The 14,133-nt window shown below is 37.7% G+C and overlaps 1 protein-coding gene across 6 annotated transcripts in view; it reads right to left on the reverse strand.

Moving 5' to 3' along the window:
• Nucleotides 1-14,133, reverse strand: part of EXOC2 (exocyst complex component 2) — a 205,147-nt gene that overhangs the window by 44,142 nt on the left and 146,872 nt on the right. For all 6 annotated transcript variants that reach the window (XM_031012319.3, XM_055391044.2, XM_055391043.2 and 3 more), the window contains one exon: nucleotides 304-445. In XM_031012319.3, the coding sequence (XP_030868179.1) occupies nucleotides 304-445 (142 nt within the window). The remainder of the gene's footprint in view (nucleotides 1-303; nucleotides 446-14,133) is intronic.

The raw sequence follows: 14,133 nt of genomic DNA on the forward strand, positions 1-14,133 counted from the left end.
TATATCTACGTGAAAAGATCATAGGAAGCAGGAATGCATTACTAAAACGATCAATTATTATAAGTTATCATTAATTATTCTCTAGAATTTAAGAACAGCTTTAAGCCACTGAGTAATAATACAAAGTGTCCAATTTCCAAACTATCCAAGAAATGGGTTTAAGCAAACAAAAAGTTAAAATCAAATTAATCTCTCACTCTCAGTAGATATGAGAAAAATGAGAATAAAATGAAAAGAATTCAAGCAAGTATCAATTGATAAAAGTATATCCACATCTATTACTCAAGAAACTTTATTACTTACCTGTTGGAGGCAGGCAGTCCTTCCAATCAAAATATCCTGCATAAATTCCAGGTTCTAAGGAGCCAACGATGGGATCTGCTTTCAACTCGATGTAATTTTCAAAGAGTCTTTGATCTAGTTCTTTCAATGAGGCCATGCTAACCTATAAACACATAATGAAGAGTATGAGTTGCCTATTTGAGAGTGATGGAAAAAGTAAAATAATGTTAACAATAAATACTTCAGACTATAATAAAAGCACTTCTCAATTTTCCCAGAAAAACTCGTGACTTTTATTTATATATTTTCAGTAACAAAGATCTCTTTTAGCATAGCTATTTTGCAGGAAAAACAATAATCTCCATATATGGACAACAGGTCATTGTATTAGTCCGTTCTCATACTGCTATAAAGAACTGCCCAAGATTAGGTAATTTATAAAAGAAAGAAGTTTAATTGACTCAATTATGTTATGCATGGCTGGGGAGCCCTCAGGAAACTTACAGTCTTGGTGGAAGGCAAAGGGGAAGCAAGGCATCTTCTTCACAAGAAGGGGAAGGTGGCCAGAAGGAGAAGTACCCAGCGGAAGGGGAAGAGAGCCCCTTATAAAACCATTAGATCCCATTAGAACTTACTATCATGAGAACAGCATGGGGGAAACGGCCACTGCGATTCAATGACCTCCACCTGGTCTCTCACTTGACACGTGGGGATTATGGGGATTACAAATCAAGAGGAGATTTGCGTAGGGACAGAAAGCCTAACCATATCATTCATTTTTGAAAATACTAACCACTCATTTCTGTACACAGAGCAAGAGGCATTATAAATACTAAGTTGTAATAGCCAGTAAACTACAATTAAAAAGGAACCATTTAAAATTATGTTCTGTTTCTTCATATTAACTAATTCATTTGAAAAGTGTGACCAATAGAAAATAAGCCTGCTCTGACACTCCAGTAACCCCAGTGCAGCTCCCCTGGATTCTCCCTCCAGTTACAGCTCTGCCTGAGGGGCGTGCAGGTCAGGCCTTAGATTCTAAGGCAACTCCACAGGGAGGCCAGACACACGCTTGCTGTCATGGGCAAAAAGAAACAGGAAAGACCCCTATTAGTAAGTCCTGTCCTTGGCACAGTTCAGCTGCACGGACTGTGGGGGCTCCCGATGGGAGCGGGAGCAGAAGAGGGTAAGGAGGCTGGCATCAGCCCTACGTGAGTGTGCCTGGTCTCACCAGCAGGCAGGAGGCCAGGAAAGGAAGAGAGGGGAGGCAGAGACCCAAGCATGGAGGATATGGGAAGTCTGGGGTGTGGAGAGTCTGTGGGCCCAGGTCACTCTGCAGGGGGCTGGTGGCTGTTCTGCTTCTGCAGCACTGGCCTGAGAGGGATAGGCTTCTCTCCAATGCCAGGCCTGAGCTGCAACGAACTACAGTGAAAAATAAACACACGTCTAAGGGAGTCCGCTGCCATGCACAGGCACACCCATCAAGCAGTGAAACTCAGCTGCAGAAGAGACAAGCAACAACTTGAACAGAAAAAAGAAAGAAAACCCTCATGAAGATTAAAGTATAATACAAAACAAGATTTCCAGAGGTGAAACACAACTTCCAAAGCTAACAAATGAGTAGATTAACACAAGGAACTCCTGGTCACTGTTGAGACTGATCTGAAGTGCAAGAACTACTTCAGAGCATAGAGTAAAAGTGTAAAGACATGAAAACTATGAAGAACAAGACTAGAAGATAAACCCAGGAGCTCTAACATGCAAAAAACAGAAATTCAAGTAAAGAAATATAAGCAGCTAGAGAAAAGGTATTCATTAAACAAGCAATAGGAGAAAATTTAACTGGATCTAAAGAAAGACCCAAGTTTGCAACTTGAGTAGGCCTGCAGAGTGCCAGGCTAGACTGGTAAGACAGCCCACATAACTAGGCAACTACTGTTAAAGTTTCTAGTTTCTAATACATTTATTCTAAATGAGAGCGAGACAGAGAGAGAGAGAGAGACAGAGACAGACTGACTTTCAAGCTTCTAGATCAAAAGAATAATTTACTTACAAAGAAGAAAGAACTGGTCTGACGTCAGATTTCTCACATGCAGTACTGGGAGCTGAAATCACTGGATTAAAATCTACAGGAATGAAAGAACAGAACCCAAGAATCCTGTATTTAGCCAGCGTGTCATTCTCTTAACAGAGTCCGAGAAAGATATTTTTGGATATGCAAGGGTTCAAGGAGTATTTCACCCATGTAATGAGAAAGGGCTCTAACCTAAAATCAAACACATCAGAACGAAGAAGATGAACTACTGAGGAAAACGGTGACAGGCAATAACTCTGAGTTCCCTCTCGCCCTTCTTTATCTCTCTCTTTCTCTAGTATCTATAAACACAAACCGAAATAGATGATTAGAGACTCCCTGGACATGTGAAATACAAGTGCGAAGTAAGATTTCTTCAAAGGAAGGAGGCATCCAAAAGGGAAATACTAATAACACACAATGAAGAGATAACATATCAAAATCTGCGAGAGAGAACCAGTGGCTAGAAATTTATAGCTGAAAATGTTTTAAAAGAAAAGTTTAAAAGGAGAAAAACTTAAATCACTGCTCTAATTTTCTGCCCCAAGTATCTAGAAAAAGAGAAAATTAAACCCAAAGAAAATAGAAGGAAAAGATAAAGAACAGAAATCAATATCTTAAAAAGGTAAATATTAAAGAAAACCACCAATGCCAAAAGTAGTTTCTTTGAAAATAATAATAAAAATGATTAGCCAGGCATGGTGGTGCACATCTGTGGTCCCAGCTACTTGGGGGCTATGGTGAGGGAATGACTTTAGCCCAGGAGATCGAGGCTGCAGCGTGGTATGATTCAACTACTGTACGCCAATCTAGGTAGCAGAGCAAGACCCTGTCTCTTAAAAAATTTGAAATGTTTTAAAAATTAAAAAGGAATAACAACAAAAACGATAAGCTCCTGGGCAAGACTGATGAAGAAATAAAGAAAAAAACCCACATATTGCCAAGAACAGAAATGAAAAAAGAAACATTCCTATAGATCCTGAAGACATTAAAAGGATAGTAAAAGGACATTATAGTTTTATGCCATCAAGTCTTGACAACATAGAGGAAATTGCTAATCTGCTGAAAAACACAACCTTCAAAAACTGGCACAAGTAGTCCTATATTTATCAAACTAATTGAATCCATTATAGGCAAGGGTTTGACAATGAGAACTTCAGGTCCAGGTGGTTTCATTTGTGACTCTACCAAGCATGTAAGGAAGAAATTATAGCACACACAAACATTTTCATAGAATAGAGGCCGAAAGCATTTCCTATTTTATTTAATGAGGCCAGTATAACCCTAATATCCAAACTGAGCAAGATATTATAAGAAAAAAATCACACACCAATAGCCTTCATGAACAAAGACATAAAAATCCAAACAAACTATTGGCAAATAGAAACTATAAATAAATTTAAAAAACATATCATGCAGAAGTGGTATTTTTTCAACAGATGAAAAAGCACTTGAGAAAATTCAATACACTTTCATGACAAAAATTCTCAGTAAACTAAGACTAGAAAGAAAATCAGCTGTGTAAAGGGCATCTACAAAATGGTACAAATATAGAGTGCTTTCTCCAGAAGATCAGGAATAAGGCAAAGTTGTCCCCTTTCACCACTATTTCAAGATTATACCAGAGGTCCTAGTCCATGAGATCCGGCAAGAAATAATACCAAAAAAGAAGAAGTAAAACTGTTTTTATTAACAGAAGACATCATTACATATTTAGAAATTCTAAGCAGGTTGACATACTAATGGAATAAGTAAATTTATGGAGGCAGCAGAGTCAATAACAAAAATCAATTATATTTCTATATAATAGACACCGAAGAATTATAATACAATACCATAAAAAATAAAATACCTAGGAATAAACTTAACAAAAGACATGGAAAATCTCTAATGGAAACTACAAAACACTGCTGAAAGAAATTAAAGATGGCCTAAACAAATAAATAGGATCATCAATATTGGTAATTTTCTCCAAATTTGATGAACCCCTAAAAGGCCTTTCCTTGGTAAAAATTCACAGGCTAAAATTTATATATAAATGGAAAGGACCTAAAATAGCCCAAACAATTTAAAAAGAACAAAGTTGGAAGACTCATACTACTTGATATCAAGACTGACTATAAACCTATAATAAATAAAACAATGCAATATTGGCATAAGGATAGACATCGTAGACCTAAACATAAAAGTTAACGTTACAAAACTTCTGGGAAAAAATATTCAGGACATTGAAGCAGGTAAAGATTCTGACAACATATGAAAGGCATTAAACATTTTAAAAGCTGGATACAATGGATCTCATCAAAATTAAACAATTCTGTTCAAAAGATATTATAAAAACAAAACAGCAAGCCATGAACTGAAAAAATATGTATGCATGACAAAGGACTTATTTAGAACCTTCTGAAAATCGTCAATAGAAAGATGACTGATCCAATTTAAAAATGAGCTGGGGTTAAACAGCACTTCAAGAAAGAAGCTACCTGAATGTATCTGAATATACAAGAAAAGGTGCTTAACATCATTATTAGGGAAAACCAAATAAAGCAACAATGAGATTGGCTGAAATAAACAAGATTGGTAATATTAAGTGTTGGCTAGGATGCAGTTTATAACCGAGTTTATGACCGACGGAGCATACACTCGAGTTGACGACCGACGGAGCGTTCACATGAGATGTCGACCGACGGAGCGTACACTCGAGTTGACGACCGACGGAGCGTACACTCGAGATGACGACCGACGGAGCATTCACATGAGATGTCGACCGACGGAGCGTACACTCGAGTTGACGGCTGATGGAGCGTACACTCGAGTTGACAGCCGACGGAGCGCACACTCGAGTTGACGGCCGACGGAGCGTACACTCGAGTTGACGGCCGACGGAGCGTACACTCGAGTTCATGACCGACGGAGCGTACATGAGGTGACGGCCGACGGAGCGTACACTCGAGTTGACGGCCGACGGAGCGTACACTCTGGAAAACTACTCAGAGTTCCTAATCAGCTTGTGCCACGACCAGCTATTGTACTTCAAGGTTTATATCCAAGATCAGTGAGTACAAACATCCACAAAGAGACTTACAAGAATATTCACCACAACTTTATCCATAAAGGCCTAAAACTGGAGACAACCCCATGTCCATCACCATGAGAATGATTAAACAAAATCTGGTTATCCAAACTCAGCAATAAAAGAAAATGAATCACTGGTACACACAATTGGATGAATCTCAAAAAATTAATTTGGAGCAAAAGAAGCCAGATACAAAAGACAACAAACTACATGGAACTCCACGTAAAGTTCTGGGACAGGCAAAATGATTCTCTGCAGATAGCAGCTGGAACGTTGTTGAGAAGGGAGCCTACTCAAACAGGGCACGAGGGAAGGTTTTGTATTTTCATCTGGTGGTGGATGCTGGAACGTGTGCATATGTAAAAAGCCATCGATCCATAAGCTTAAGATTTGTGTCTTTTACTGTAGGTAAATTACACCTCATTTTTTAAAAAAAGAAGGGAAAAGAGGAGTTGAAAATAAATAGATGTACAAACAGTTAATAGGCAAATGCTACAAAAAGAGAGTAGAATGGCAGTATTAATGTGTGATAAGGCAGGATCAATGTCAGGAGTACACAGCTCATACTTTTTGTTGTAAGGATTTAAACTGATAATTCAGGAAACTTGCATAGCACACTGAAAGCAAATACATAATAAATGCTAGCAGCTATTTCTATTAACTCAACAGCCTCATTTTCACTAACACCCTGTTCACGCTGGCTGCTGAACATAGATAACTGGGTCTGCTTGATTCCTGCTCAAAAAGCAAGGGTCAGATCCATCTACCATTAATCACTATCTGAGAGTGAGGAAGAAAGATTAACTTTAAAAACATCCTGACACTAAGGAAATCAGTCTAATAGGAAAGGAAGAAAAGAAAGTATTTATAAAATGATGTGTTTAAGGAATGCAGTGGTTAAACAGAGAGGGAGTGCTAAAGGGTCACTGATGGGGGTGAGAAGGGCTGCAGAGTAGACATGCCTGAGGGTCCAGTGGCCTTTTAGGGCAGGTGTCTCTAACAAAAACACAGTGCCTCCTTTAAAAAAGATAACAATTTAATTGTGTACAGACAGTCCCAACTTATGAGAGTTCAACTCATGATTTTCCCACTTTACCAGGGTGTAAAAGCAATACACATTCAGTATGCTCCCTGGCTTATGATGTGCTACGTCAGGTTGAACCCACTGTAAGTAGAAAATATCTGGCCGGGCACAGTGGCTCACGCCTATAATCCTAGCACGCTGGGAGGTTGAGGCGGGTGGATCACGGGGTCAGGAGTTCAAGACCAGCCTGGCCAAGATGGTGAAACCCTGTCTCTACTAAAAATACAAAAATTAGCCGGGTGTGGTGACAGGTGCCTATAATCCCAGCTACTAGGGAGGTTGAGGCAGGGAACTGCTTGAACCCGGGAGGTGGAGGTTGCAGTGAGCCAAGATCGCACCACTGCACTCCAGCCTGGGTGACAGAGCGAGACTCTGTCTGAAGAAAAAAAAAAAAAAAGAAAATATCATAAGTAGAAAATGCGCTTATGATATTTTCAATTTTGGAAGGGTTTATCTGGAGTTAGCCCCATCATAAGTTCAGGAATATCTGTATTCAGAAATAGACTTACTCACTGAATTCGTACATATTAGCACTGAGGAGGGTCTTTCGAAGCATTAAAAAACTGTGGGTAATAACTTACAGAAGTAAAAGGCGTATGCTGGAGGCAGAATTCTGGTGTAATGGACAATACTCCCAATAAGCCACCGCCCTGCCTTTCTTAGCAGCAGTCATGTATATACTCAACAACATTTCCATCTCACGCACCAGGCACTGATGCCAGCCAGTGCTCCCAACGGACAGTCCTGGAGAAGAGATGCCTAAGTCGATTGTCAAATTTCTCTAACTTCTTTACTGTTGTCTTCAACACAGTCACAATGGTTTAAAAGATAACATCATTATTTTGATGTATTTTAATGTTTCCAATTTAAAATTTCCAATTTGTGATTTTAAAAACTTTTTGATAATAATGCTTTTTAAAAATTATGCTTCCAAGAAAGAAAATAAACAACAAACAATTATTTTCATTCCAATTTGGCCATCTGTATAGAAATAAGGTCATCAAACTATCATTAGAACATCTATCCAAGTGACTCTGGATAACTAGGCTCAGACAAATTAATTTTTTTTTTAGCTCTTTTCAAATGGATGGCAGGACAGGTGGCAAACTGACATTCCTTTATATTACTGAACCACAACTTGTCAAATGGGGGCAAAATAAATGCCAAGTAAATAACTAATTTAAAAAAACCTCTTAATTCCTAGGAGAAGTATTCACACAAAAAAGAAAACTACAGATGAAACAGGATACACTGTCACCTGAAACAGAAGGACAGCCTGTGTCTCCAGGACTTGTTAGCGAGGGCTTCCAAGCCACACATGCGCACACCATGCCCAGCTAATTTTTTTATTTTTAGTAGAGATGGGGTTTCACCATGTTGGCCAGGCTCATCTTGAACTCCTCACCTTAGGTGATCCGCCCACCTCAGCCTCCCAGAGTGCAGGGATTACAGGCAGGAGCCACCACACCCAGCCAGGAATTTTTAATAATCAAGTTAGTCACCTCACATCCTATATATTAGGCTTCATTTGTTTGCTCCACTGTTCTCAATAGGATAATCTTATCCTTGATGATAGCTTGTATTTGATTTTCTATCTATACAGAATAATCGGAGAGACACTGGAAAGAACTTTACTGCTACCACTATCTCCTTCCCTGATTTCTGAAATTATACCATTCCAGAGTAAGTTAATAACTTCCCCTTACTTAGTAACAAAAAACAAAGTTTCTGGAGAAGAAACACAACTGAAATAACATTTCAATACACAGTAAATTTCAGCAAGATTAGACACAACTGAAGAAACAAGGAACAAAAAGAGAGAGCTGAGGAGATTACCCCAATCAGTACAGACAATTAAAGATGAGGAGAAAAAAAAAGAAAAAAATTAAGAGATGTGAAGAATAGAGTGAGAAGGTCTAACATACACCCAATAGGAGGATCCTGAAGGACAGAGAAGTTTGAATGGAGAAGAAAAAATATTTGAAGAGATAATGGCTTAGAACTTTCCAGAATTGATTAAAGACATCAACCAGAGCCAAGGGAACAAACAGGCCAAAAAACATAATAATACCAAGACACATAATAAAAATACAGAACAGAAGAGGCAAATAAAATATCTAAAAAGGAGCCAAGGAAAAACCTTACTACATTTTTCTCAGTAATCAAGAGATCAAAGTCCAAACCAAACAAACAAAAGGACTGAACAACATAATCCACAAACCCGATGTAATAGACATCTGTGGAATGTGGTATCCAAAACGTAAGGACACGATCTTTTCAACTGAGGTAGGGTTTCAGAAAACTGTCCACATATGAGCTTACAAAGCAAGCCTCAGCAAACCTAAAAACATGATATTCTCTGACCTCAGAACAATGATGTTAGAAATCTCTAACAAAGAGAAAACTAATTCCAACTGCTCCTCTGCTCCCTTAGCTTGGAAATTTAAAATCATACTTCTAGCCAAGACTAAAACAGAATATTAAAATTCAAAACTAAAAAAAAATGAAGAATAACTAAAATACCACTTGTTAAAATATGGGAAACACAGCTAAAAAGACACTTAGAGGGAAATTCACAGTCTTAAATGTTCATATTAAAAGACAGAAAGGTTTAGAATTAATGAACTATGTAAATAAACAAGATTAGAGTCCAAATTACTGCAAGAGAAAGCAAGGATATAACGAGAGAGCACTACTAAAGTCAAAAGTTGATTCTCTGAAAAGGACTCTGGCAAGAAACAAAGAATAAAAATACAAACAAGCGACAGTAAGTACAAAAAATGACCATATCGCAGCTGAGGTTGAAGTAATAAAAATACAAACAAACGATAGTAAGTACAAATAAGGACCACATCACAGCTGAGGTTGAAGTAATAAAATAAAACTGTTATAAAACAATTTTATGCCAACAGATTTGAAAATTTAAGCAAAATGGGCAAAGTCCTAGAAAAATATAGATGACTACGATTAACATGAAGAAATAAAAAAGCTGGACGGTTCTATAACCATTAAAGAAATTGGGCCAGTCATTAGCAATCATCTCACAAAGAAAATACTGGGCATACGGAAAATACCACTACCAGAGCGTTTTTCTAAATATTCAAAGAATAAATAATTCCAATCTTATGCAAACTCTTTCAAAGAAGAAAAAGGAACATATTCTTTAATTCATGTTACAAATGAGCATGACCTACATGCTACAACATGGATACATCTCAAAATAATACTGAGTGGGAAAAGAAAGTCACAGAAAAACACACACCATATAATCTTATTTATGCTAATGTAAAAGTCAAAAAAGGTAATTTCAAACAAAATATTGTTTAGAAACCACACAATTCAGAAGTAGTTCTCTATAGGAGAAGGTGGCTGGCATGGCTGTGCAGGGGCACAAGTGGACAAAAGGCCTCTGGGATGCTTTGTTCCTTCAGCTTGGTGGTGTGGGAGCACCTGGGTTCATTTTATCACTCTCTTACATCCTACATTATGCGATATCTATTCTATTATATGGATAAAATATTTAACATAAAAACATTTAAAAAGAATGTACATCTAGAAAAGAAGTGCATCCCCATTAAACTAATCATAATGCAATGTGTGACATGCTGTTCTAGTGCCGAGAACAAAGCATCAAAGGAGAAAGAAGACGATATGGTGCACTTTGCACTTTGGGAATGGATGAGGAGAGGCCCTACAGGCTTAACACAGGATGAGACATCTGCATCTAAAGTGGGCTTTGGTGGAGGATCAAGATTTTGTGAAGTCCGGATTGACTGAGGAAAAGGCAGTCCTAGAAAAATACAGATGACTACAACTAACAGGAAGAAATAAAAAAGCTGAATGGTTCTATAACCACTTAAGAAACTGGACCAGTCATTAACCGTCACCTCATAAAGAAAATACTGGGCCTAGAGAGTACAACACAAGCTACAGATAAATGTTCCTACAATAGAGCACCGTAGTAAGCTGGCATTGAATGTGTATTTATTGAATGAGTGAATGAACAGAGAAAGTATATGAAATGTTCAGGGAAAGATGAGCAGGTGCCCAGGCTGAATGATAAGGTGTTGGAGTAGGGGACAAAAAGCCATGAGAGAAAGAGGCAAGAGAGCCAGATGAAAATCCTACACAAACGCCAGCCTACGCTCAGCTCTTCAGGCAGTACGGAGTCCTGAAACACAGGAGGAGGAAGAACAAGAGCAGCTCTGGGTTTTTGAAAGCCCATCCTGGACACTCTGGATGATAAGCTAGAGAGTGGAAACGTTCAGACATTAAGCAAAGCAACCGCTAGGAAGGTTCCTACAACACCACGGCTGTCGGATGATGCAAAAGGGCTAAGCTTGGACAGGAACAGCAAATTAGAGAGTTAGAGAAGGATTTGGAAGATGGTTCAGGGGTTGAGTTGAGAAGAAAGACTTGGCAAAAACCATCATGAGGAATGATCTCAAGAATAATTCCCAGTAATGGATGAATGAATTTTAAAATGTGGTGCATATACACAATAGAATACCACACAGCCTTAAAGAAGAAGGAAATTCTGTCATCTGCAACATGGATGGTACTGGAGGACCTTATGCTAAACGAAATAAACCACGCACGGAAAGACAAATACTGTGATCTCACTTGTATGTGGAATCTACAAAAGTCATTATCATAGAAACAGAGAGTAGAATGGTAGTTACCGGGGGCTGAGGGCAGAGTGAGGCCGGGAAAGGGGAGGTGTTGATCAAAGGGCATGGCATGGTAACCACAGTTAATAATAATGTATTGTATATTTCAAAAGTGGTAAAAGATTTTTAATGTCCTCAACAAAGTTGGTGAGGTGATGAATATGTTAATTAGTTCGACTTTTCTATAACGTATGCTTAGGTCGAACATCACATTGTGCACCATAAATATGCATAATTATTATTTGTCAATTAAAAATGAATAAATAAAACAGAAAAAAAGGAGCCATTCCCAAGTTGTGGCTCAGTGATTCACAGTGGCTACTAAGTCAGGGAACACATAAAAGAGAAGCTGTTTTGAAGGAGGAAGATGACTGGTTTGGCCAGGTTGCTTTGAAATCTCGATGGAAACTTCCAGGGAGGATGTCTGGTAGGAAACAGATCGAAGGTATCAGAATGACATGCAGGTCAAAAATAAAGAATTTGGGAATCACGGGCATCCGTCAGTGATGGGTGAAGCTGTGGAGGCAGATGAGGTCGTCTACAGAAACTGCTGAGTACGAAGAGGAAGCAGACAAATCAAATGCTCAGAGAACAGAAATACAGGGGATGGTAACACAATTATCTACATTTTGTTGGCTTGCGTTCAAAGTTTTTGGCTTAGGAATGCCACACCCTACCCAACTGGAGAACCAGCTGTTTTACGCCTTATTTCCTGCACTTCCCAGCTTTGTAAAGAGACGTGGTGCCTTTCCTCTGCTCTCTGAAACAGCATCTGGAATGTGAAATCTTATGTTCTTTCTTGCTTTGTGAAACCTTTTCTCAGGTACTTTCTGTACTGGGGAGGTAGCACTTTGTAAATGACAAGGTCTCTGAGTCCTTCTGATGGGGTATCTCTCTAAGTATGTATGTTTATTCTTTCCCTTCCTGTTTGAACAAGAAACTCAAGGCAGCCAAATAGGGTCAAAAATTAGGCTCAGTGTTTTGAAAGCAGAAACACATCTGATCAACTTATAATTTCTGTCTGTAAGATCTTAAACTCTGAAACAGATTAAGTTACAACTTATTTATTATATAAAATAGCCTCTAAACAAAATTTAGCTGATTTTGTTTATACGTATAACACAAGGAAAATGAAACACATATATATAGAGATAATACAGTAGTGAAGACACAAAACTGTACTCACTCACATCTAGGTATTCAAATGGTTTCCAACTTGAAATTTAATGATATTCAAATAAGCTACAATAATCAAATATGTAAAATACAGTACATGCAGTTAAAGCAACGCAAAACTCTTTAGAATCAGCTGCTCCGCATAAAGGAACTTCCCTGGACATATAAGAAAAAGGAGCTGCCCCTCCACACCCTTCACGCCGGAGTTTCTGAAAGAGATTTACAGGCTTAAAATAAAACTTCAATTAAAAATTTAATGCCAGGCTTGTTTAATGTCTACAGGCTTCGTCAGGTGAAAATCTGGAAGTATACAAATTCTGAATTAGATGCTTATTTTTTAAAGACTGGGACAGATTAAAAAAGTATTTTATATATGTAAAAGCACTCCCTGGAATTATGTAATTATACCTACCACAATAAAATTATACGCTGAAGTTTATTAACCATACAGCTCTGGTTTCCTTTCTCAAAGGTATGAAAGAATTTGGTTGGTGGCAAATTTGGTTTGCACACTTAAATTGCAACTTATTTGCAACATATTTCTTAACTCTCTAAGAGCCTTCAAAATTAGCTCTTCTAGAATATAAATAGTCAATAAACAGAAGAAAAAGAGCTAACCTCCTAAATAGAAAAAGGCATGCAAATTAAAATACAATGAAAGCCTATTTTAACCTATCAAATTAAACATCGTAATTAAAAAGATGACAGAAATGTGATGAGATCAGCTTCCAAAAAGCTATCTGGCAATATTTACCAAGTACCTTTGGGGCTGTGAATCTACTTCAGGATTCTATCATGAGGAAGTAATTAGACATGTGATCAAAGATTATCTTCACTTCTCAGTAACAACAACAAAAAATTAAAAATAACCTTAAGGTTACTAGTATGGGAGAGGTTAAAAATACTATGTATACCCACATTAACAAATGTTATAAAGCCATAAAACACATTTTACAAAAATATTAAATAAAAATGGAAAAGTACTCATGATAGAATATATTCAGTAGAAAAATACAATGTCAAATGAATTCAGAAAAATGTTTCTTTTTTTCTCAAATTCCTTTTCACCATGTTTCATATTTTTATAACATATAGATAGGATATATAAAGTCATGGTTACTATAAATATTAAAATAGTAGTGTCTACCTTTGGTTGGTGCATTATAGATTATTTTAATTTTTATTTTTTGTTTAGACTTCCCAATATTTTTTCTTTTTAAGAATAACGGTTGGATCTTACTTTTATAAGTTGAAGAAAAAATGCATGACTGGAAAGAGACATCTCCAGGACTTGAGCAAAAGCTAAATGGTACAGGCAATACTAATGAAAATGCATGCACATGGCAGGACGCTCCCTGTTGGCACATACTTCTGGATTCAAACAGCACCGAGTCCACCAAAGGTTTATAACGGGGCTTATTTTTAAGGAGGAACAATGTAGAACAAGATGATTTGGATACCCTGATCTCATGAATTATCATTCAATGTGGTTTCATAAAGGCCAAAACAATGTACACTAATCAAGCAGCTTCATGTCCTATATTCATTTCTTTGGTGTACAGGTGACCCTTGAACTCCAGGGGTCTGAACTATGTGGGTCCACTTACACACGCATTTTCTTCTGCCTCTGCCACCCCTGACACGGCAAGACCAACCCCTCCTCTTGCTCTTCCTCAGCCCAGTCCACAAGAAGATGAGGAGGACGAAGACCTTCATAATAATTATTCACTTCCACTTTATGAATAGTGTTAATATATTTTCTCTTCCTAAT

This window comes from Gorilla gorilla, chromosome 5 (assembly GCF_029281585.2).
Source record: "Gorilla gorilla gorilla isolate KB3781 chromosome 5, NHGRI_mGorGor1-v2.1_pri, whole genome shotgun sequence".
In the NCBI taxonomy this organism is placed as follows: domain Eukaryota; kingdom Metazoa; phylum Chordata; class Mammalia; order Primates; family Hominidae; genus Gorilla; species Gorilla gorilla.